The following is a 22,772-nucleotide window of genomic DNA, read 5'->3' on the forward strand; positions in this document are numbered from 1 at the left end:
CAGCTGTCAGCAGGACATTCTCCAAGGACACAGCAGACTCTGTATAATACTGTAGTGCAGCCTTGTATCCTCGTTGTTGTAAATATTCAATCCGTCCATGATCAATCAGCAGTTTACAGAGGCAACCTATCTTCTTTCGTTCTTCAACAGTAAGTATCCTAGTTTCATAAAAAGGAGGAAAAGAACGAACAATGTGTGAGAAGAATGGTTTTGTTAATTAACATTAGTAGTTAAGCTTAGAAAAACTTCTGAAATCACTGTAAAGTCATTTCAGTTCATGCAAGCATGACTGTTTATAAATGTTTAATGTTTTCAATGAGGGTGGTGAAACACTGGAACAGGTTGCCTGGAGAAGCTGTGGATGCTTCATCCCTGGAAGTGTTCAAGGCCAGGTTAGATGAGGCTTTGAGCAACCTGACCTAGGGGAAGGTGTCCCTGACTACAGCAGCAGGGTTGGAACTAGATGATATTTAAGGTCCCTTCCAACTCAAACCATTCTATGATTTTGAAACGTATGTCCATGAAAATTGTATTTTAAAGTAGAATATTATATAAATTTATTAATTAAAATGTTTTGTAAAATGAGTCATTTTGAGGACTCAAAACAATTCCATATACCACTATACATAATTTTGCTTTTCTGCAGGGGTCCATTTACTAGAAAAAAAAAAATTACATACCCTTGTAAAGTATCAGAACAACTCTCTGTCTTGCTTAATGTCTGCTCATGTTCTTCTGTGGTGTTAGTTTGATCTTCACTTGTAGAGGCTCTGGTTGTGGTTTCTCGCATGCCGCAAGTGGCCCAGCTACTCATTCTCTGAAAATAATGAAATTCTACTGGTCCAAGTCCTACTGATTTAAAGAACTCCCTGCCTACATAATGTGTCCAGTCACACTTGTGATGGCAACACAGTGCAATAACAATTCCTGCTACAGGCTTACAGTCTTCTTTGTTGCTTTCCTTATCAGCAGAATTGTTAGAAGCCACCTCTATCTTGTCAGTCCTAGGGCGTTTTGGTGCAGGCTCTGCATTTTCTCCATCACAACAAGTTGTATAACTTTCAACCAAGCATCGCAAAGCAAGATCTGGGAAAACACAGATAGACCCCCCCCCAAAAAATAGAGATGAACACCATGCCATTATTTGTACAGGCTGTATCATGGTTGGGAAAGTACTTCTTACAAAGAAGAAGAAAAGTATACATCACAAACTAAGCCAAAAAGCAATTTTAAGGTTAATTAAAAATTACAAGCGTGCTTGGAAAACATGAAAACCCTAAATGCTAAATGAATATTATGAAACCTCTGGAGCTACTAAAGGCTTATCCTCTTGAATATTTGATATACACAAGTGAATCTGAAATACTTTGGTTAACAAACTGTCATACTGCAGGAGGATCTCCTCCCTGTAAAACATGCAAGTATTTGCTCTAAAAGTTTGATATCTAGGACATGATCTATTTAACATGTACTGCTTAACTGTGTCATCTTTGTAACAGTACCTGTATAGGTGTCATATCTGAGATGTCTTTCTCTACTTAGTAGACATGTAACATTAGAAAAAGTGCATTGGTTTAAAATTATTGGGACAGAAATACATTCTTCTCATTTGCTTGGAATACGTATTCAGACAGACAATATTAATTTAGAAAGAAAAGTATTTCAAAGTAGAGGCGATGGTGTTAAAAAAAAACCACCACGAACTTACTTACTTCAGCAACTTACAAATACATGACCCATGCCACCACACACTGCTCTTTGTTCTACTCTACAAAAAGCAAGAAAGGTTTTACTTCTGTCTAAAGTAGCCTTGCATCAATTATCCATTTACTATTCCACTGAAGTCAACAGATACTTCATCTGCCACATTCACCAACGAAGGCTTAGAGGGCAAGAAAAGCTTAAAAGAACAGTTTGGAAGATCAGTTCAGTTAGATTTTAAGATTTGGTATCCCAACTTTCTGCACTTAACACATACATAATTCATACCTGTTGCAGCACCACACAAGTGCTTCCCAATTCCTACCACTGGCAGTTTTTTCTTCTCCAAAATAGGTACCTTATCTGGAGAGGAAAAAAAAAAAAAAAAAAGAGAAAAGAAACACACGCACAATCCACAACACCCCCAGAACTTCTATTATTCTAGTTAGGGCAATACTTTTTCTGGATAATATAACTTCAGCACACATAAACAAAAGAAATAACAGTTTACCACTACTAAAATACAGTTGTCTGTACATACAGTTATAAGCTATTCAAAGGAAAGTTTCTTTTTCTAAAATAAATTAAGAGAATCGGATGCTGTGGCTGAGAAGCATACTTAACCATTTCAGACTTTCTATAATGCCTGTGAAATGTAAATAGGACATTAATGCATCTCCTGATGTCAAGCATTCCCACAAATTCTATAGTACTGATATGCATAGCATAGCAATGATATGCATGACTTGCTTCATTCTGCACACCTAAAACCAAACAATGCAAAGGTGTCTACTCCTGCAAATTCTAAAAATCCTTCAAAATGTTTTTCTTTTGGTATTTCTCACCTATAATGATGTCCCGTAAGTGTATAAAAAGCAGAAAATTATCTCCATTTAACACATATATGCGTGTACATGTATATACACAGAGCATTAATGTGTTCAAGCAACCACTGAGAATAATCTTCAAAACCAAGTACATTTAAGCATGCTACATACAAATTGACTTGAACTCCAGTATTCAAAATCTAAAAGGAAGCCTCTATTTCAGAAGTACAAAAGCCAAGAAGGAACTTACTTAAACATAAATGCTGAATATCAACTTGAAGCCTTTCAAACATAGAATCTCTCCTTTTGTGTTTTCCATCCACCTGTGTAAACAGAACAAGATCATCAAGTAGGGCTGGCAGCTAACAATTATAATTTTGCTCCAGGTATTAATGCTGGACTTTTTTCCTGTCAAGTCAACATCTGCACATTTCCAACATTATACACCAGGATTTTTTTTATTAAGTTTGCTATGGGCAAAGTATGGATGCTTCCAAAACTTTCAAAATTTAAAAGATTTATGTTATTTTTTAAGATAATAAGCAAATACTAACAGCTTTAATGACAACAGTTTAAAAATTATACTCTGCTCATGTGACAATATCCTCTCTTACCTTGAATCTTGTTGTTGCCCTTTCCACAAGCAAAAACTGAACATTTTCAACATTCTGTAAGGCAACATCAACCCAATGAGATAGCTTTCCTCGCCCGGCTCCAAATTCAACAAAACATCTTCCTGGACCAAGTAAATGTAATTTTTCCATGTTACCTAAAATAGAAGCCTAAAAACATCAAAAGATTATTTACGAACCAAGTAAACATATATGCTGTGTATTGTAATGCCTGATAGGAAAACAATTACTTCACCAAACTGCAGAAGACTTCTCAAATCGTACCTTCCATGAGGGATTACGGAAAAGATCTTGTGTGTACAGAGGAAAGGGATTATAAACTCTGGCTAGTAAGCATCATCCTGCCCTTCTTCCACTGCTCAAACTCCACAGAAGTTTTTGGAATGGATTTTTGTAATCAGGTACATATTATAATATTCTTCTCTGCTGATTCTCGAAGTAGCTATCCAAAATACAGGTATCTTACTGGATTTCTGTGAAGCAGCAGTGTCTGCAGAGCCCTCTCTCTCTGCTAGTTAGGCATTTTGTAACACATAGGAAAGGAAGGTAGAGCAAGGGAAGAAAGTACAGCAAACAGACGTTTCTCACTTTTAAATTTTTGTTCCCAAAATTTTCTATGTTGCTACAGTATGCAGTCCATCTCCCTTAAAATTCCTCTGTTCAATATATATTGAAAAGGCAGAAAGTACACTCAGGCTTTCTAATTCTTTTATGCATCTGTTACAGAACCAGGAAATCTAGGAACAGCTCTTACAGAAAACATAAAAAATTCTTTTTACTTCTTAGAAAATACAACATTAAACCTTTTGTATCTCAGATTCATTATAAGTTAATATAAAATAAGAATATACAAGTAAAAATTCAGAACACCACCACACAATTTGTAATTTATTTCATTAACCTAATAAGCTTTTGTTACTAAACAAGAAGCCATTCAAAGGTTATATATATACTATTATTTGAGAAGCACAGAGTTGTAGAGCATATCAGATTTCCTCTACATGAAGGGAATAGCATTATACACGCACAGTTGCTTGAATTTACAACGGCAGAAGCCCACATTTAAAAACATTTACAGCTATTAGTAAAGCAGTGACCATACCTGTTGTTTCAAGTGTTTGAAAGCAGATTCCCCATTCTTTGGGTCATTTAAAGCTTCTTGTAAAGCCTGGTGGGACAGTATTTGTTTCTTAAGGCAAAGTTCCAGACCTGCATGCAAATGCAAAACTTTTAGGTATAGGCTTCCAGTTTCCAAGAGTTTCTAGTTTTGTAATACACACGTTACAATATTCAGACATGAGTTCAATTTGTAGCACTAACAAAATAGTCTGTTGGGAGCATAAATCTATCATCCCATGTTTGTAAAAGAGCTGTATTGTTATCTGTAGTGATATCTGAGTGGGAAACAAAAACACAAAAGGAAGGGAAAATAGCTATATGAACAAAAGATCATTCTCTTAATCTAGTTTATTCTTACGAGTAAAATTTAGCTATTGGAGGATTACCTATATCTTGATGATAATTACTCCAGATGTGTTTAGTGCCAAATGTCTCACATTTTCACAAATATCTAACAACAAAAATAACAATGAAGTATTTAATCAATTCAACTTAAAACATCATATTTTCAGTATTAAGTAAGCTCACCATTACTTGCTTTTTTCAACTTGATAATTAAGTTCTCCAGCTCTTGTATGGATAGAGAAGAGATAGGTACCTTTTAAAGAAAAAACAAACGCCACCCATAAATACAAGACCTTTTATTTTTGATAGTTCTTAGTCATATTATAAATTGCAACATGTTATGTAGGGACTGAGCTTTAGAACAAATAAATGTACTCACTTGTTCTGGTATTTCTGATACGTCTTTTAAACCTGCATTAATATCTTGAACAAAGTAGACCTTTAAAAATAAAAAAAAAAAAAAAATTGATTCTGTTAATTACCAGGAAGCAAAAGCTAAAGTCTTCAGTGTTTTTATCATAAGGTATATAGAAATAGGAATCCACTGCAAAAGAAGACATTCCAAGTAATTTTTTTTCCTATAATCTGATCCTGAATCCCCAGCAGAAATGACTGTTCTGACACATCTTGACAAGACTGAACATGTTCATAAGAATCAAGCTGTCAATGCCTACTAGACTGGTTCCAGAGACCATTTTACAGTTTCACGAGTAATACTAAAGGTGCAACACTGATAAGGCAGACAATAAAGAATCCATCTTGTTTTCTTTAAACGGCTGTTGAGACAGACATCCTATTCCTTCCCTCAGTGCTCGCTGCAACTGTCAGCCTAGCTTTCCATAATTCACTGCTAGCTTGAGTGAAGCAGGCAGTTGTCTAGGGCTCCAGGCTGCCAGAGCCTAGAAAACGCCTAGAGCCTCCCTGACAGCTTTGCTTTCCATGGATAATCTCTCACCAAGCCTCTAAAATGAATGGCATTTTCAGGGACTGCTCTTAGAAAATGTTTTTGATAAAAATGAATTCAACATTTCCATTTGTAACTAAGAGAACTTCAAAGTTGTATTGAACCACAATGAAGGGGGGACACAGAAGACGAGGGAGACTGGAATGTGAATTCCATTTCAGCAAGTACTTATTCAGCTGCCATACTTTGCATATGGTAGTGCTTGCTAAGACTGCTGTCCTGCAGTTCACAGCGGCTGTCAGCACAATAAATTCTCTGCAGAGCTGTAATGTTTAGAGCCGTAAATCTGAGAAGTAGTGCTGAATTTACACTGCACTTACTGGCTTCGGCTTCTCTCTTGAATTACATTTTTTAAATGTTTTTGTAGTTGGTCTTCATAGACAGTGCTAAAATTCAAATGGAAAGAAAAGTAAGTAACAGCATTTATCATGGGAACTCTGACAAAGAACAGGAAAAACATTTACGTATACTTACTGTTTTGGATCAAGAGGGCATGGAATTCTTTTTCTGTCATTTCTTCCTAGTTATAAAAGAAAAGTTTTAGACACTTGAGCATGCATTCAGTGTTCTTGGTTTAGAAAAGCTTTTGAGGGACATCTGAGTTTCACAAAACATCTGTTCTGAGGCAGGTGGGCTAACCGGAATGGAGAAACTGAGACGAGAATTTATTACTTAAATGGATCGTAAAAGAATAAACCTATAACGTAACGTCGGCGTAGCTGCCGGGCTGCACCGACGGCCTCGGCACACCCAGGGCTCAAAGGCGGCGCCGGCGCTGCCTCCCCTGCCCGCGCTGCGGGGCCGGCTCCGGCGGACATGCCGCCCCCTGGGGTGCCGCCGGGGCGCCCCGCCTGCCCCGACCCTCCCGGAGAGCCAGGGCGCCCCTGGCCCGGGAGCGCGCCCTCCCTGCTGCCCCCGGCAAGGCCTGGCACCTCCAGCTGCCCGTGCTCTCCGCAAAAGAGCCTCCCAGGCGCCGGGATCATCTTGCAGAAGCGCTTCTTCCTCTCCACGAAATACGCGCATCGCCCTGGGACCGGAGAACCCCAGCCCTTCCCCAGCGCCGCCATTTCCGTCCCAGCACCCCTTGCGCTCATCGCCTCGCCTCCATCTTGTGGCTCCTCCCCCGCGGCAGCCGGGCGCCAAACCTGAAGCGCAAGATGGCGGCGGAGCGTATGTTCAACCGGCCCGTGTGCGTGCAAGTGAGGTGCCAGGGCTGCGAGGAGAGGTGAGGGGCTACGCGAACGGCGCGGTGCGTTCTGGCGTGGTTTTCTCGCCAGCCGTGTGAAGGATTTATTGCATCTTCTGGGAGAAGGACTGCCGAGAGACGGGCTCTTCCCTCCTCTCCTTCCTCCTTGCGTTGTGCCCTAACAGCTGCCGAGCGAGAGACGGGACCGTGCGCGTAGTGCGGGCGGCGAGCGGGGCAGCCGCCGGCGTTGTTCTCGTTGTGGGGGTGCCATGGGGTTCCCCTGGGTTGGAGGGAAGGGTGCTTGGCCGCAGCAGGGCCGGCGGTGGTCACAGGGCTGGAGCGGCTCCTGTGGGGGCCTTGCCAGGGCAGGCGGCGCGGACGGGGCACTGGCAGCGCAGAGAACACGCAGCGGCTTTGCAGGAACGCCTTAGGGGTATGGGGGCAGACGCCGCCCCTGCAGGCGACGTGAGGGCCCTCGCAGCGCGGCAGGTCCGGCGGCTGGGCCGGCGTCTGCGCAGCTCCCGGGCCGCAGCGGTCGCCCCGCGGGCAGGCCTGCCGCCTCCCCTGTCTCCTCCTCGCCGGCTGAAGCCGGCCTTGCCGCGGCCTCCTGGAGCCTTTCACCTCCCTCGTTACTGCCCCTGCGGCGTGGGCCAGCCCACACGTCTGTCGCGGTCGGTTCTGCCGAGGGGTAAGTCGGTTTGGGCGCACCCGTGTGCGTGCGTGGCTTAGCACTGGTGTTTGGGAAGGGCCAGGAGTGTTTTATGGGAAGTGTCTATTCAAACCGTAGTGAATTTCGGTAATACAGGTCCTGTCTGCATTAGTGTGTGCAGGTGTTGGGGCTTCTGGCGTGCCTGCCGTAGAAGGCACAGGAAGGCCGTGGGTGTCTTCTGTAATGCGAGTAACTTCTGGCATTACTCAACGAGAAGTAAATGAAGACAAGGTAGCATTGTATAGATGATTATCAAAAGTTTCAGCAATCGTTAATAAATTTCAGCAGCCTTTTCCAAAGGTTCTAGTTTGTGGACAAGACTTCTGCCTTGCTATTTAAAGTTTGATGGACAACAAGCAACAGAAAACCGGAGCTGACTGAGGAGCTGTAATGTTAACTGAAACTGTGGGGCTTTCAGATGTCTTAGTAGTAGTCATCAATGGGAACTGTCCTTGATATTTCTGCCTAAATTTTGTTTTCAAAATGCAATCTGATTCCTGTAATGTGGCTACAAGCAGGTATTATTTGAAGAATATTTTCTTGATTTGTTACGAAGTTTCATCTTTTGTACACAGGAGATTAAATATTCGAGTGAACATTGAGCTACTGTCAATTTCTAATCCTGTTCATAAAAGGTTTGTGGATTGGTTATATTTGTGTTATTCATGAGATGTTATCTGAATTTCATGTGTAAGAGGACAAATAGGCAAAGGAGAAGCAAAATAGGAATCAAGTATGTTTGTCACGTGATCTTAATTTTTTAAAAAATATAATTTCTTGAGTAATTTCGTTGGTTTAGTATGGTGGGTTTTTTTTCTAGCCTTTTTAGCTGTATCTTTTAGTTTGGCTGTTTAGTTTGGTCTTAGTAAACTTGTAAATTTAAAAGTATTTAGAGACCCTCAGAGGAACTCCAGTTAGAGCTTAAGAGCAGTCTTGCTTTAAATATACTCAACACTTATTTAAGAATGTAGAGCAGCAACTGTCTTTACAAAGTCCTCATCTTAACTAGCAAAAATGACAACTTGTATATGGATGTAACATTTTGTTTTTCATTGATAAGTGTCTTTGAATGTTGGAATTCATCCAATGGGGGAAGGAAGTAGGTAATGTACTAAATTTGCAGTAAAAAAGTCTTCCTCAGGGGAAAATAGCAATGAGATTACTACTGAAGGTTGTAAAATCTTTTTTGTTGTATGTCTAATTTGTCACTTAAACTGTACATCCATCTACCATGATGTTATGATTGTTAACATTACTGTAATGTTTGGATTAGTTAATGGGACATCAGACCAAGCAGATGTTTTAATCCTAATCATGAACCTGCCCTAGCTGGTTTGGGGTGGCATTAGTTTTAATGTAAACTGGCTGCACATGTATGCCCTGAGTTTGTTTATACGTCTCCAACTGAGAGTTTTGTTAGTGTTGCTGGTATCTGGGTTACTGAAACTAGTTTCAGTTCTGTATACCTGCATGTGCTATGGTCACACTTCAGTTATGCTGGAAGAGCTGTTAGGTTTCTACTTCCTTTCTTTCCTTTGCTAGGGAATACTCTATCCTTCACACAAGTTTGAGCATCGTTATAGAGAACAGGTGCCTGGGCCTGGTGTACCAGGTGTTTTGCATAACCCCAGGCTTGTAACAAAAGACTAACTTTTACAGAGAAGGTAGTTTTCCGAAACACAGTGTAGACCTCCAGCAAACATACGAGTTTATTTTTAAAGGCTAAGCAGCATAATGCTACTTTTTTTTTTTTTTGCAAGCTTATTGGACTGCAGCTGTATCCATTTTGTGTTTGCTTTGCGAAGCTCCATATTCAAATATATAAACTCTTCAGAAGGTGGTTTCTTAAACTTTAAGAGCAGTATGCTCTGAAAAATTTCTGGTTATGGGGATGATGTGTTTTTGTGATCCGTTAAGGTGGACTGCTAGTGCTGCTCTGCACTATTTCATGATGGAGAAAAATAACAGCCAGTTTTCTTTCTGTAAAATAGTGAAGACACATTGAATTTTGAAACCTTTGCTGCTCAAAGTCGAAGGTTTTTACTTGGCTTATTTTTGTGAGAAATAGTCTTCCTGTTTATCCACTGTAATATTTGAAGTTGTGATTAAAAGTTAGTGTTTTCCACCTTCTGAGTTAGTTGCCACAATTCTATCTTATTTTTGGTTAAACAGTAAAAACGTTAAATACTGTTGGCAATACTGGTTTACAATATTTAATGATCCTACAGGGTAGTTTATAGTATTTAAAATAATATGTAAATGTCTGTCTTTCAGGATTTAGCTGTTCGATTGACTGATGATACTGATCCTTTTTTCCTTTATAATCTTGTCATATCTGAGGAAGATTTCAAAGGTAAGTGAATTTATAATGTCTTGTCTGTGAAACATTTCTAAATGGCAAAAAAAACAATGAAGGAATATATTTATCTCAGAATGGTCTTAAAAGCCTAGAATTTAGGTTTTGGCATTTTTTCACTTGTGGAGTTCTGTCAGTATTTTGGTAGTATTGTTCTCTTTGGCCAGTCGGTGAAAGAGCCAAGGTCAGGAAAGTGACTGGCTCAAGATTATACAGATGAACGACACAATCCTGATGTTAAGTTCCCTGCATAGCTACAGTACCACAGTTTATATTACTACTTGCATCTTCTGTTCATCATAACTACTTTTTATAGACTATTTTATGCCTGTGAACTATTTCAAGAAATACTTGCAAGAGGAAAGTCAGTTTGCGCGGACACGGATTCGCAGACCTGAGCCTTTGTCTTACGGGTTTCTTGTATACTAATTGTGCTGTTGGGTCTCATTTTACTTGCTCAGAATTTGATAATAAAATTGGGGCACCAGGCATGAACAGTTCAGTTTTCTACTTCATTGTTTGGTGTTTGTTTTGGTTTGCGTGGATTTTTTGATTTGATCAAAAGGCAGAAGTAAAATAGTGTTGTAAAACAGATGTGCAGAATGATGTGTTTTGTTACACAAGGTGTGGCTTCGTGCATACACTGTTGAATGTCTGCTTCTGTCTTTGATTTTACTGTGTCTATGACGAAGGTGCGCAATTAAACAACAAGTAGGCAGATAAAGTCTTGATAGTGGTTAGTCTCCCCTCATTGTCCTTTGCTTCTTCCATGTGCCCCTATCCGATAACCGTTCCACTCTGCTGTAAGGAAGACATCTACTCAAAGGAGCACGTTTGCTGTGCCACAGTTACTTCTCTTTTTTCTTAGTGCAGCCTGTTTGCAAGAACTCTAGAAATCAAAAATATCCTCTGGTGATTATTATCCAAAACGTGATCACGTTTCTTCTGCATGAAGATTGAAAATAACATGCCTTTTACGATGGGGTGACAGCATCGGTGGACAAGGGTCGACCAACGGATGTCATCTACCTGGACTTGTGCAAAGCTTTTGACACTGTCCTGCACGACATTCTTCTCTCTAAACTAGAGAGTCATGGGTTTGATGGATGGACCACTCGGTGGATAAGGAATTGGCTCAATGGCCGCACTCAGAGAGTAGTGGTCAACAGCTCGATGTCCCAAGTGGAGACAGGTCACGAGTGGCGTCCCTCAGGGGTCCGTGTTGGGCCCGGCCCTCTTCGACATATTTGTCGCTGACGTGGACAGTGGCATGGAGTGCACCCTCAGCAAGTTCGCCAATGACACCAAGCTGTGTGGTGCCGTCGATACGCTGGAAGGGAGGGATGCCATCCAGAGGGACCTCGACAGGCTGGAGAGGTGGGCCCGTACCAACCTCATGAAGTTTAACCAGGCCAAGTGCAAGGTCCTACATCTGGGTCATGGCAATCCCAGGCACAAATACAGACTGGGCGGAGAATGGATCGAGAGCAGCCCTGAGGAGAAGGACTTGGGAGTACTGGTGGACGAGAAGCTCAATATGAGCCGGCAATGTGCTCCTTGCAGCCCAGAAGGCCAACTGCGTCCTGGGCTGCATCAAGAGGAGCGTGGCCAGCAGGTCGAGGGAGGTGATTCTCCCCCTCTACTCTGCCCTCGTGAGACCTCACTTGGAGTACTGCGTCCAGTTCTGGAGTCCCCAACATAAGAAGGACATGGACCAGTTTGAGAGGGTCCAGAGGAGGGCCACGAAGATGATAAGAGGGCTGGAGCACCTTTCCTATGAGGACAGGCTGAAAGAGTTGGGCTGTTCAGCCTGGAGAAGAGGAGGCTCCGGGGTGACCTTATAGCGGTCTTCCAGTACCTCAAGGGGGCCTACAAGAAAGATGGGGAGAGGCTGTTCAGGAGGGCCTGTTGTGATAGGACAAGGGGTAATGGTTTTAAAATAGAGGGAGGTAGATTCAGGTTGGATATTAGGAAAAAATTATTTACCATGAGAGTTGTAGAACACTGGAACAGGTTGCCCAGAGAGGTGGTGGATGCTCCATCCCTGGAGATGTTCAAGGCCCGGTTGGATGAGGCCCTGAGCAACCTGATCTAGTTGGAGATATCCCTGTTCCTTGCAGGGGGGGTTGGACTAGATGGCCTTTGAAGGTCCCTTCCAGCCCTAACGATTCTATGATTCTATGCTAGTGACTTTAATGCCATGATCAGAATTAGTCCTTTCTACTAGCGTAAACAAAATATTTTATAGGAAATAAATTACACTTCTATATGTTGTTAATGTATTTATCTCCAATCTGTTTATGCAGCTTAAAGTCCCAGCAAGGCCTCTTGGTAGACTTCTCTGCTTTCCCACAAAAATTTATAGATCTGCTTCAGCAATGCATTCAGGAACAGAACAAAGATATCCCAAGGTGGGTAATAAGTGAGTGCCGTATTACTCTGTGTGTACATGTTCAGTTCTTAAAATACTTGTCAGCCACTCAGACTGAGAAGAGAACAGGATAACTTAACCTTCCTCTAGTTGCATCTGAACATCAGTCAGTGGATGTTATTGACAAACCTAAGTCTCAGGAGGACTGAGCAGCGGAATTGATGGTCTAGTAGCAGTCTCCCCATCCGAGTTGAAGCTGGGAAGGCTTCACAAGCTAGCAGATGCACAAGGTTGCAGCACTGGTCCTTTTTTTAATCAGTTTAATGCTAGAGAGCTAATCTGAATTTGATGGACTGAGGCGTAAATCATTGTTTCACAGGAGAAGGCAAAAGTTACAAGGTATTCTGACAAGGAATATTTTTTTATTCTTTCATTTCAGTGTTCAGGTATTAAGATGTGAGGGGAGAGACCTGAGGTCCACTCTTCCCTGTGTAGTGGCCTTTTCATATGTTATTTTTGTTTGTGTGGGTACCGAGGAAAGCCTGTCCAGAGTATCTAGCTCCACTCCAGGAGTTGGGCCGTTTCTGAAGTATGTACTGTGGGCTATAAATTTTACTAGGTTGTAGGATACCTAAAAGTCAGGAGTCTCTTTTCCTTTTGAATTCGGTTACAAAGACCTTACCTGGTTTTGAACTCCTAAATCTAAGATGGGCTTCTGAAAACTTACAATAAACAAACTGGTTAGTTTTGTACATTTATTATTATGAGGTACAAGCATTTTAGTTGATAATTGTTTGTAGTATTAACTACAACATAGAGATTGAATTTCATAATTCTTTTGCTTGCACATGTAAAAATATATTTTATTTGTAAACAACTTGTAGGATCTACAGGTAGTTGCAGGAAAAGAAATATGCTAAACGTTTGATTATTTTTGATTTTCCCTAGGTTTTTGCTGCAGTTTAGTTTCTTCAGCATCTGTTCTAGATCACAACCCTTCTCTTTAAATGTAGTGGAGACCAACCTGTTAAACATCTTACCCATCTCTCTCTAAAATTCCTACCAGGAAATGAATGCAGAAATAAAGAAGTTTTTAGCCAGCTGTTTGAAGTGCCTTAAGGTAAAATGGAGGTTTGTCATAGCTGCAACTAGGCCTTGATGCTAGGGTACTTATGTGTGTTTTTTAGGTCTTAGTACTTCAGAAGCGTTGTACCAAATTGTATGCTCTGTTATTTTTAATTTTAGCTCATACATGTCATTGCATGCAGTTATTGGGTGCAGTTATAAAACAGAATTGTTGCTGGTCACTCTAGCAATGAAAACATTACGCGTATGTTCAGCCAAGCGCGGTAATTTGAACTGGCAGAACATGGGGGTTTTACACATGCAGTGCAGGTAGTGTGCGGCTGTTAAACGCTTCTGAATGCAGCGGTGTCTCGTGCTTCATAGCCCTGTGCTCCTGGCTGCAATCAGCTGCAAAAGTAAAATACTGTAAACCTGCAGTCTCTTTGTTCTGCAGTTGGGTTTAGGAAACATGCGTATGTGTATAATCCTCAGGTTTTACGGCTCGAGGGCCAGTAGCTATAAATAGCAAATTAAAATCGTAATTTGATGCAGTTGGTAGCATGCTAAGTTTTATTTAATGAGAAATTATGGTCTCATAGTTTTTTGTCTGTTTCAGTTTCATTTACTGTGCTGTCATGTTTGTAGCCACCTGATAAGCTGTTTTAATAACATAAATTTACAGTATTTCCATTGATTTTGTTGTTCATGCAACTCCTTTGCAAACAAGTCTTTAAGATAAGATACTATTTCCTTGTAGAAATTTGGTAAAAATTTAATTCAGGGTTTTTACCCTGTGAGCTAATGCCTTGTCTTTTAAATTTATATCTTATTCAATATGAATTTTATTTAATAAGGTGATTTTCCACAAATATAGTAGGTTTGTGGTTGCTTAAGCAGGGTATAAAACGGAAGCTAAATACTACTTGTGTTTTGGGAGCTAAGGATTTGACTTGGTGTCAATTTGTACATAGGAAGACAAAACAACCTTGGAAGAAAAGCTTAGAAAAACCGAAGAGGATCTTACCAGACAACTGAGCTGCACTCAACAGGTAATGTAAACTTTTAACTTTCCTGAAGTTGTACTTTTTTAATCTGTGGAAAATGGCCCTTTTCTTAAAGTGGTTGGTTAGCCACTACTTAGCCAAGATAGTTGACTTGGGAGTGCGTGAAAAGAAGAAAAGTAAAGTACTCTGCTGTAGCTTTTCTTAAGAATGAGTAAACCGTGCAACCAGGGAATAAATTTTATTTCTTGCAGTAAAAACCAGAATTTAAAGAGGTCCGTCTGTATATGCATACACAAATTATATACTAGATATGTGGTAATATGAAGATAAATATACTCTATATAATATTCTGTGAATGGCTGAAAATCTTTACATTTGGAAAAATTGTGAAACCATGACAAATAAATCAGAAGTCTTGGACTTTGTGTTATTCTACTACTTTTTGATTTTTGTTGTCAACCCAGTAATGACTTCACATTTGTGTTTCAAAATGATGATTTGGGTCAAATTCTAGAATTATCAAGGTGACTTTTTTGACTATCATGAAACAGAAGATTCCATTAAAACTCCTATTATGGAGCTTTTTTGGAATGGAGTACTTGTTTACCTCATCTTTGTAGTTTCAGCTGGAGTTACTGGAATGTGCTTGCTGAATTGGAATGCAGAATTATAAATAAAAAAGAGGAAAAGATGCTGCTGTAGATCTCTCCCCCCAGAGCACTTTGTTTTATAAGGGTAGGGAACATCAGCATACTGATTTTTCACTCTTAAGTAGTGGTTCAAAGAAAATATCTTTGGAACTGAAGATTATTTTACCTACAGTGTCAGGTGCTCTTTAGCTTCTTAGTGCCTTACTTTCCTGTTTACAGAATGAACAGGTATTTTAGTATCTGGTGCTGAAATTTTGATTTCTTAATAATTTCATGTCCTTTTTAAGAAGTAACAGTAAAGAATCATTCAGTATTGACTGAAATGCTTAAATGTTTAAAACTCTGTATGCTTTGTCAAACTTAAAACAGAGCTTGTCAGAGAAGAGCCGAGAACTAGACAAACTGAAAAACGAATGGACATCATACACTACAGCTCTAACAAACAAACACACACAGGAGCTGACAAATGAAAAGGAGAGGGCTCTCCAGGTATGACAACAGAAAAGAATGAACAATATTCTTGTATGTGAATAGTTTCTTGGCTACATTTTCAGATTCATTGAATAACTACTTAGTTTCTTTGCTTCTCATAGGCACAGGCTCAGTACCAACAACAACATGAACAACAGAAAAAGGAATTAGAAAATTTGCATCAGAAAAGTATTCAGCAGTTGCAGAGCAGACTCTCAGAACTTGAGGTCATCAATAAAGATCTAACAGAAAGGAAATACAAAGGAGACTCCACAGTCAGAGAACTGAAAGCAAAGCTTTCTGGAATGGAAGATGTATGGCTTATTAATTTCCATAACCAAACTTAGTATTTTTAGAGCATTAAAACTGCCTGTCTATGCATGTAATAGAAAATATGGCATATTAAGTTTCTTCAGTTCCTCTTCATTCCACATTAGGCTTACTATTTAGATATATCTATTTAAATTACTATTACAGATCTTAAATAAAATAAAATAAATTTCCTTCTCAACATTCTAGGAATGTCAAAGAGCAAAGCAGGAGGTGCTGTCACTGCGTCGGGAGAACACTACTCTGGATGCTGAATGTCACGAAAAAGAGAAACTCATTAATCAGCTACAGACACGGGTTGCTGTTCTGGAACAAGAGATCAAAGATAAAGATCAGCTAGTTATTAGAACAAAAGAAGTTTTAGATGCCACACAAGAACAAAAGGTTCCTTCAAGTTTCAAAATAATTTCCTCCAAGGCTCTGTAGAACTTTCTTAATTGCAGTTTCTAGATTAGCAGCTGACCAGTTTTTATGAATGCAGCAAGTAAGCGTTCCAATGTAGTTAAAAATTCTAAATTATGGCACCAAAAGTATACTGGATTCAGCTTTACAAAGGTTGCTACTGTTTTAATATGGTGGTACTGGAGTAGAGTTTGTGGTACGTTTTGTAAACAAAAAAATGGATGAATTGAGATCCTGTGTAATTTGGCTGAAAAGCAAGGACTGAATTTCTTTTAAGAATTAGTTCTCAAAGAATTATTGAGGTTCTACTTGAAATCATAAGTGATGTCTATCACATATCTCTAATATTTTTAATATTCCTTTAAAGGCAATACTGGAAGAGAATACAGAGAAAAAACAAGGTCATATTGAAAAACTAGAGACAACAATTAAGTCGCTGTCAGCTGAACTTCTTAAGGTCTGTTTGAACATGCCATTATCCTTATGAAATGTCTATTTTATTTTTAGGTTTTCTTTATTTTTAGAATATCTGATTTACTTTTTTTTTAATAGGCTAATGAAATTATCAAGAAGTTACAAGGAGATTTGAAAACTCTAATGAGTAAATTAAAATTGAAAAATACAGTAACAATTCAACAGGAAAAACTATTGACAGAAAAAGAAGAGAGACTTCAAAAGGAGCAGAGAGAATTGCAGGAGATGGGACAATCTCTTCGAATGAAAGAGCAGGAGGTACTGTGATGGGTTAACACTCTGTCCTGTAAATGCTATTGTGTGTAGTGTGATGGTTTTTGTAGTTCTTAACTTACTTATTCACAGCAATAAGGTCTTAAATGTTTCCATGGAATAGAATGTACACTTTTTACTTAGTTAAAACATTGATTTAAATGCATAATCAACTTTTCTTTTTTTTCTACGTTAACTGACTTGTAAGAGCCATCTATCCATATAGAAGAAAACTAAAACTGTAGTGTTGAGTACAAAGCAATGTAGTGGATGAATTGACAGGCTTTAGAGGGCAAGTTCCTGTGGAAGTTGGTGAAGGAGGCAAGAACAGGAACAGAGTGAACTTTTTCTTCCATTAAGTATTTCCCGGCTTAGAGACCTTATATTATTTAATCACAGAAAAATTAAGGTCTGAAAGGTTTCTGTGTGTCATCTTGTTGAAACCCTAGCTAAAAGCAGGGTTTATTTTAAAAGAATTATTGTACCGCTTTTGTAAAAAACTGAGTTCAAACTTCTCTATATAATTCTAGAAGGACTTCATAGATCTTTTTATTTTTATATTATAATTTTTCTTCAGTTTGCAATTAGTAGTAGCTCCTGATGGTGTTATAGTTATTATGGGAATATTGCAGGTCTGCAAGCTACAAGAACAGTTAGAAACTACAATACAAAAACTAGAAGAAAGTAAGCAGTTACTGAAGACCAATGAAAATGGTAGGTTTATACAACTTCGTTTCTCCCTCTGTGAAATGACATTAGTGATCTAGCTGCTGGAACATTAACAGAAGCAACTATATTGCTTTACCTGTGGTGGTGTGTGGTGCAGGTTTGTTCTTTTTGTGAAGAGCTGTGATTATTGTTGTGTATGGAAAATAAGCTGCTGTCTGGGTGTGCAACAACCTAGAGCTGCAAGGAGAGAAGACTTCCTTTGCAGCTGGGGCTCGTAATTGCTTGGGGTAGTGTGCATGTGTGGGGCTAACTAGAGGAAGGAACAGAATGGCATGTCGGGGCTTGAGAAGCGTGAACAAAAAGGCTTTTCGTGAGACTAGGACTTCTAGTGACGCTTGAGCTTAAGGAGGAGAGATAGCCTATCAAGCTGTCACTCTTTTTGAGGAAGGGCTACTTGCAGTCTTAAATAGCTTGTAAGAGGTAGGAAGTGAGCTTGACCTTTTCCCCCCTCCCCCTCTCTTCAGTAATCACATGGTTAAACAAACAGCTGAATGAAATTCAGATGTCCAAGAAGCTAGAGACTCCTGCCAGCACACACGGTGGTGTTAGGACTGGGATTTCACCTCATGGCATGGTAAGGTACAACTATAAGTAACATGGTTATGATGTAGTTGTCATTTCCTGAAATGTATGGCTTTAACAGAAAAAGCCAAAACAGTGCTTTCATCTTCTTTGAGCCCTGTAGTTTTGGCTGGGTGTTTTTTGTTGTTTTGTTTGTTTAATAACGTGATACCTTGTTAGGTGCTACTTGATGCCCTGGCCTTCTGAGTGAGAATTTTCTCAGCTTTCATTTATTAAAATACAGAAAACAATGCTAAAATTAGCTTGGAAAAGATGAAGTGCAGGGTAAAGGGGTAAAAAAAAAAGGCAGCATTTTGTGTTGTGAGGTTAATTTATATACTAATTATCTTTGTGTGGGTTGAAAAAGAAAAGGTACTGTTTGAATACTCTTATTAGTGAGATTTAGAAATATGAAAAGAAGGGTTAAAAATCAGTACCTACTATCTTTGTTAAATACCACAGCTTGTTGGTTCTTACTCTTTGTTGTCTTCTTGTACAGATGTCTATTTTCACACAGCAATTGATGAGCTGCTTACTCAGTAGTGAAAGGGGCATATTCATGCAAAGAGGTCTCAGATACATTTAATATACAGATAATTACAGGGTTTCTAGCTTATTATGGACTATTAACTAAAAGAGTGCTCAATTCATCTAACTTTTTTTTAAAAGTGACAAGTTTTCCTTAACAATGTGAGTCTAGGAAAAGTGATGTTTTTCTTCCCATCAGGAACACTCAAATGAGCGTTAGCTTTGTTGTTGTGGTAATTGTACTTTTGGCATTTCGAATCTCTACAATTACTTCAAGAATTGCTTCTCTCCTTTATAGATGTATTTTATTTCACTTACAGCCTGACCGACTATCCTTTGCCAGCTCAGCAATCAATCATCCCATTTCTCCTCTGTATGCCTTCCAGCACTTGCCAGAACCAGCACACAACAAGAATGTCAATCCACCATGTCCAGCACCAAAGGCAGGCACTCCGATTTGTCTGTTTGGTTAAGAATGTGATAGCATAAAATATCAAAGCTCAATGTTTTAATTTTTCTGGAAATGCATAAATATTTACTGTATAGTAAGTACTCTTAGACTTTCTCTTTTGAACATTATTGCTATGGGCAATAGCTAATGCAGGGGTTTTGGGTGCTTACTCTTGTGTTCTTTGCGTCACAGAAGTGCCACGCAGGGTATAGAAAGGTTAATCCCTGAAAAGTTCACGCTCTGCACGCTTACAGGTGACCATTGTATCTGGAGTAACTGTCTTTAACCTGCAACGCTTCTGTTTCTGCAGATTCAGTTTAACACACAGCTCTCTAAAATGACTCGAAGTTCAGATGATCAGGCAGTGACTGCTGCAACTAGTCATCCAGCAAATAAGGAGAAGTAAGTGTCATCTATTGCATTTTTAGTGGGGTTTTTAATTATTTTTTTTAATAAAACCATTTGTCTTCTATGTGTGTCTGGAACTAAGCAAAACATTTCTAATACCAAGCTAGTTCAGTGATCTGCCTATCTCCATCAACATGGTAATGATTATTTTAAGTTGTGGCAGACTTAACTGGTCACCAAACATGGTCTGTAGATAACAAACAGTTAAATGACCCTCCTGGTGACAGATCTAAGGCTATCAGGTGATGGGTCAGTCAAAAAATTAGTTCCAGACTGTTCTTAATCTACTTAGTGATGGTTTACCTTAAATGATAAAGTTAATAGAATGCAGTAGTTCTGCTTCAATTTAAGATTTTCCCAGTGAGTCTGCATCCACACTTCTTGTTAACATGCCAACTGACGACATTTGTTTTAAATTGTAATTAGCCTTTTTATTCCTAGTGGTGGTAATTTGGGGCTGGAATCAAAGTATTTCAAGAAAAAAGATGACAGCATTCCTTTACGAGGGCTTAGTCAAAATACACTTAACGCAGGTAAGTACGGAAATAGTAAAACAAGACCTGATTTGAAATGTACTTTAAGGGCAGTAGTAGTTACAGTTCCATGAATGGTATTTTGTTTCTGCTGTTCTACAGAGTACCTGAAACCCTACTTGCCGACAAAAGCCCAACCATCACTGAAAGCTGCTGTAACACCATCCTCAGCTTACTTTCCGGGATAGTAGACAGGTTTCTTAAAGAGTCCTCTTTTAAGCATTTGAGGATTGTTGGATGTCCTGCAATAATGTATTAGTACGGTATCAATATGAACTGACATCATCCTCTAAGTCTGAATCTATTTCCTTTGAGAAAGAGATCGTGACTGACTTGCATGACTTTTCAGAATAGTGAGTCAATTCAGAGAAGATAAAGCTTTAAGCAGCCTCAGCCTTAGTGGGAACATGGCTGTAGTTGAGTCACTGGGACACTGCAGTTTTTTCTCTTGGTGTATTGGAGACTCTGTAGTCTTCCTAAAAACTCACCACTTACCTAAGTACGCTGGCTTTTTTGTTCTAGGAATGGACAGGTGTGGCTCTGTAATAGATGAGCTGTACACTCCTGCATTCCGAGAGAGAACATTTCTCTATGAATACTTTTCTGGACTCCTTCGATGCCATCAATTTTAATAACGGTCAAGCTCGTAAGTTAGCATGACTGCCTCACTAATCTTCTCTCACAGTTTTAATTTTTACAACTTGCTAAATTTTAGAACTAGCTTGGGTTGCATATAGGCTTACAAATAATCTAATTAATATTAAAGATATTAAGTTATTTCACTGAAGGTATAAAAAAATCTCACTCTACCTTTTCAGTTAATCTGGCAGTATTCTATTCCAGAGACCCTCATGCATAAAATATGAGAAGGTGAAGTATCTGAACAGTTAACTGTTGAAAGTATCACAACATCTAAAAGCTATTTTATTTTTACTACTCATACCTTACATCTGTAACATTGTACAGAAATTCAAGATGCTCTAACACTCAAATTTAGGTGGACTGATTCTATTCAGCTTGTTCTCCACCTGGGTTCATGTGCTAGAATCATGGAACATTCTGTGCTGTTTTTTATGTGGTGTCTCAATAAAGAACTAGCATGCAAGTTACAAGTAACATAGAAAATACTTTTTTAAAATTACTTACATATTTTTTTTTTAAAGATATTTCATACCTTTTACCTTAGTTATTTAAGCGCAGCCAGAGGACTGTATTTAAGGAAGTGGTTTGTTTTGCAGTGCAAAATGTGTATATTTGTTTATAAATCAGCACCATGTTAATGTATATTCACTTGTTTGTCATGTGTTAAGTTTCAAGGGAATTATTAAATGGCTTTTATTAAAAACTCTGCTTAGTAGTGTTTTAAGAGTACTAAACCAACATCATCTCCAATGCCAAGATGAGGTAAGTGCCAGAATGGAACTGTTTTATTCACCTTACCTTTTTCTGGAGTTTCCTTCCTAGCTTGTTCTTCCCCATGCAAGGCAGTGCTACTGGACCAGCACAAGGATGTACCTACACTCCCCAGGTGGCAGCCACCCCCTTCTAAGGTCTGTGCTTATGCTATTTCGAGTTAAATTTTAGTAAGTGTAAATTAATGTGAATTTGGTCTGTATCTCTTGAAGTATACGCAAGCTGCTTTCAAACAGGAAGCTGCGAGTTGTGATTGGTTTCCAGATCTCCCAGTGCTATTCAAATCTAAAATGAAACAAAGCATAGTGGGCCTGGGAAGACTTAACATTGCAGCATAGGGGAGGCAGAAACTGCAGCGTACTAAGGGCTGACTGTCCTTGTTACTGACCTGTTTCTTGTCGCCTGTATCGATCAGAATCCTGTTCCATTCGCTCCCCAAGGAACCAAGCGGCCAGCTGCAGCCGGCCTGTGCTGCCGAACAAAAGCGAGAGTAGCAACACACTCACAGCAGCCTGATCTAACAGACAAAACACAGGGCTGGACCTGTACTCTGGCCTTTTTTCCCACCTGCTGAAATATAGTAAACATTCACTACAGAACTTCAGTTAAGGTTTTAAGAGACATGAACAATTATTTAAAAATTCATTAAAATATTCAACTTTATTAACAGTATATTACTTTTTTTTTCCTGCTCTTGGTCAACCATGGTGAATGTTCAAAGGTAAAAAAGCATTAAGCAATAACCACAAGATGAAAACATTTTAAACCTATACAATACTTTATACACAAATTTATACAAAGGAACACTTAAATAATACAACTGGACACAAAAATATACACTTTTAGAGAAATTCACATCAGTAATTGTATAAAGCTCTCTTCTGTACTAAGGGTCCTGAAAATTTAGGACTAAAACTTTAGCTCTGTAATGCAAAAGGGTTATTGTGACAGTCCTCAAAGGCCACTATATAGCACACGGACATATTCAAGGCTATCAGCTTATATTTCAGTCTGTATTCAAGTTTTGAGGTCCTTTATGATTACGCAAACATCAGAAATATAGTGGTATAATAAACGGTACTCAGGAAAGCAGAGTGTTAGAGCCAGTATTAAAATCTGTAGGCTCAAAACACCCACTTAATGTTTCAACAAATGCTTGATACTACCGTTTATTCAAAAATAGAAAGAGTAAATGCACTTACATAAAAATAACTTTCACTGCTCAGCAAGCGTGCTCATGTGATTTTTTTATATTAGTACAAACTTAAAAAAAACCTGCCATATGACTTTT

General features: G+C 39.1%; 2 protein-coding genes across 2 annotated transcripts; one reads left to right on the top strand and one right to left on the bottom strand.

Moving 5' to 3' along the window:
- Positions 1-84: 84 nt before the first annotated feature.
- On the bottom strand, positions 85-6,726 carry TRMT13 (tRNA methyltransferase 13). Its single transcript, XM_086617322.1, is given in 11 exon segments — positions 85-158; positions 1,990-2,064; positions 2,779-2,851; positions 3,143-3,310; positions 4,263-4,369; positions 4,808-4,877; positions 5,004-5,063; positions 5,909-5,943; positions 5,946-5,974; positions 6,063-6,104; positions 6,519-6,726. Coding segments are annotated over 11 exon segments (855 nt in total). The 5' UTR covers positions 6,683-6,726; the 3' UTR covers positions 85-126.
- On the top strand, positions 6,713-20,676 carry SASS6 (SAS-6 centriolar assembly protein). The gene is given in 19 exon segments (XM_086617321.1): positions 6,713-6,813; positions 8,059-8,122; positions 9,758-9,840; positions 12,146-12,250; positions 13,159-13,229; positions 13,232-13,284; positions 13,286-13,330; positions 14,247-14,324; positions 15,299-15,418; positions 15,523-15,714; positions 15,920-16,114; positions 16,500-16,589; positions 16,685-16,864; positions 17,491-17,572; positions 18,052-18,161; positions 18,997-19,119; positions 19,438-19,529; positions 19,977-20,068; positions 20,171-20,676. Coding segments are annotated over 19 exon segments (1,929 nt in total). The 5' UTR covers positions 6,713-6,745; the 3' UTR covers positions 20,257-20,676.
- Positions 20,677-22,772: the final 2,096 nt, after the last annotated feature.

The sequence above is a fragment of the Tauraco erythrolophus genome, chromosome 10, assembly GCF_009769465.1.
Source record: "Tauraco erythrolophus isolate bTauEry1 chromosome 10, bTauEry1.pri, whole genome shotgun sequence".
NCBI classification, from domain to species: domain Eukaryota; kingdom Metazoa; phylum Chordata; class Aves; order Musophagiformes; family Musophagidae; genus Tauraco; species Tauraco erythrolophus.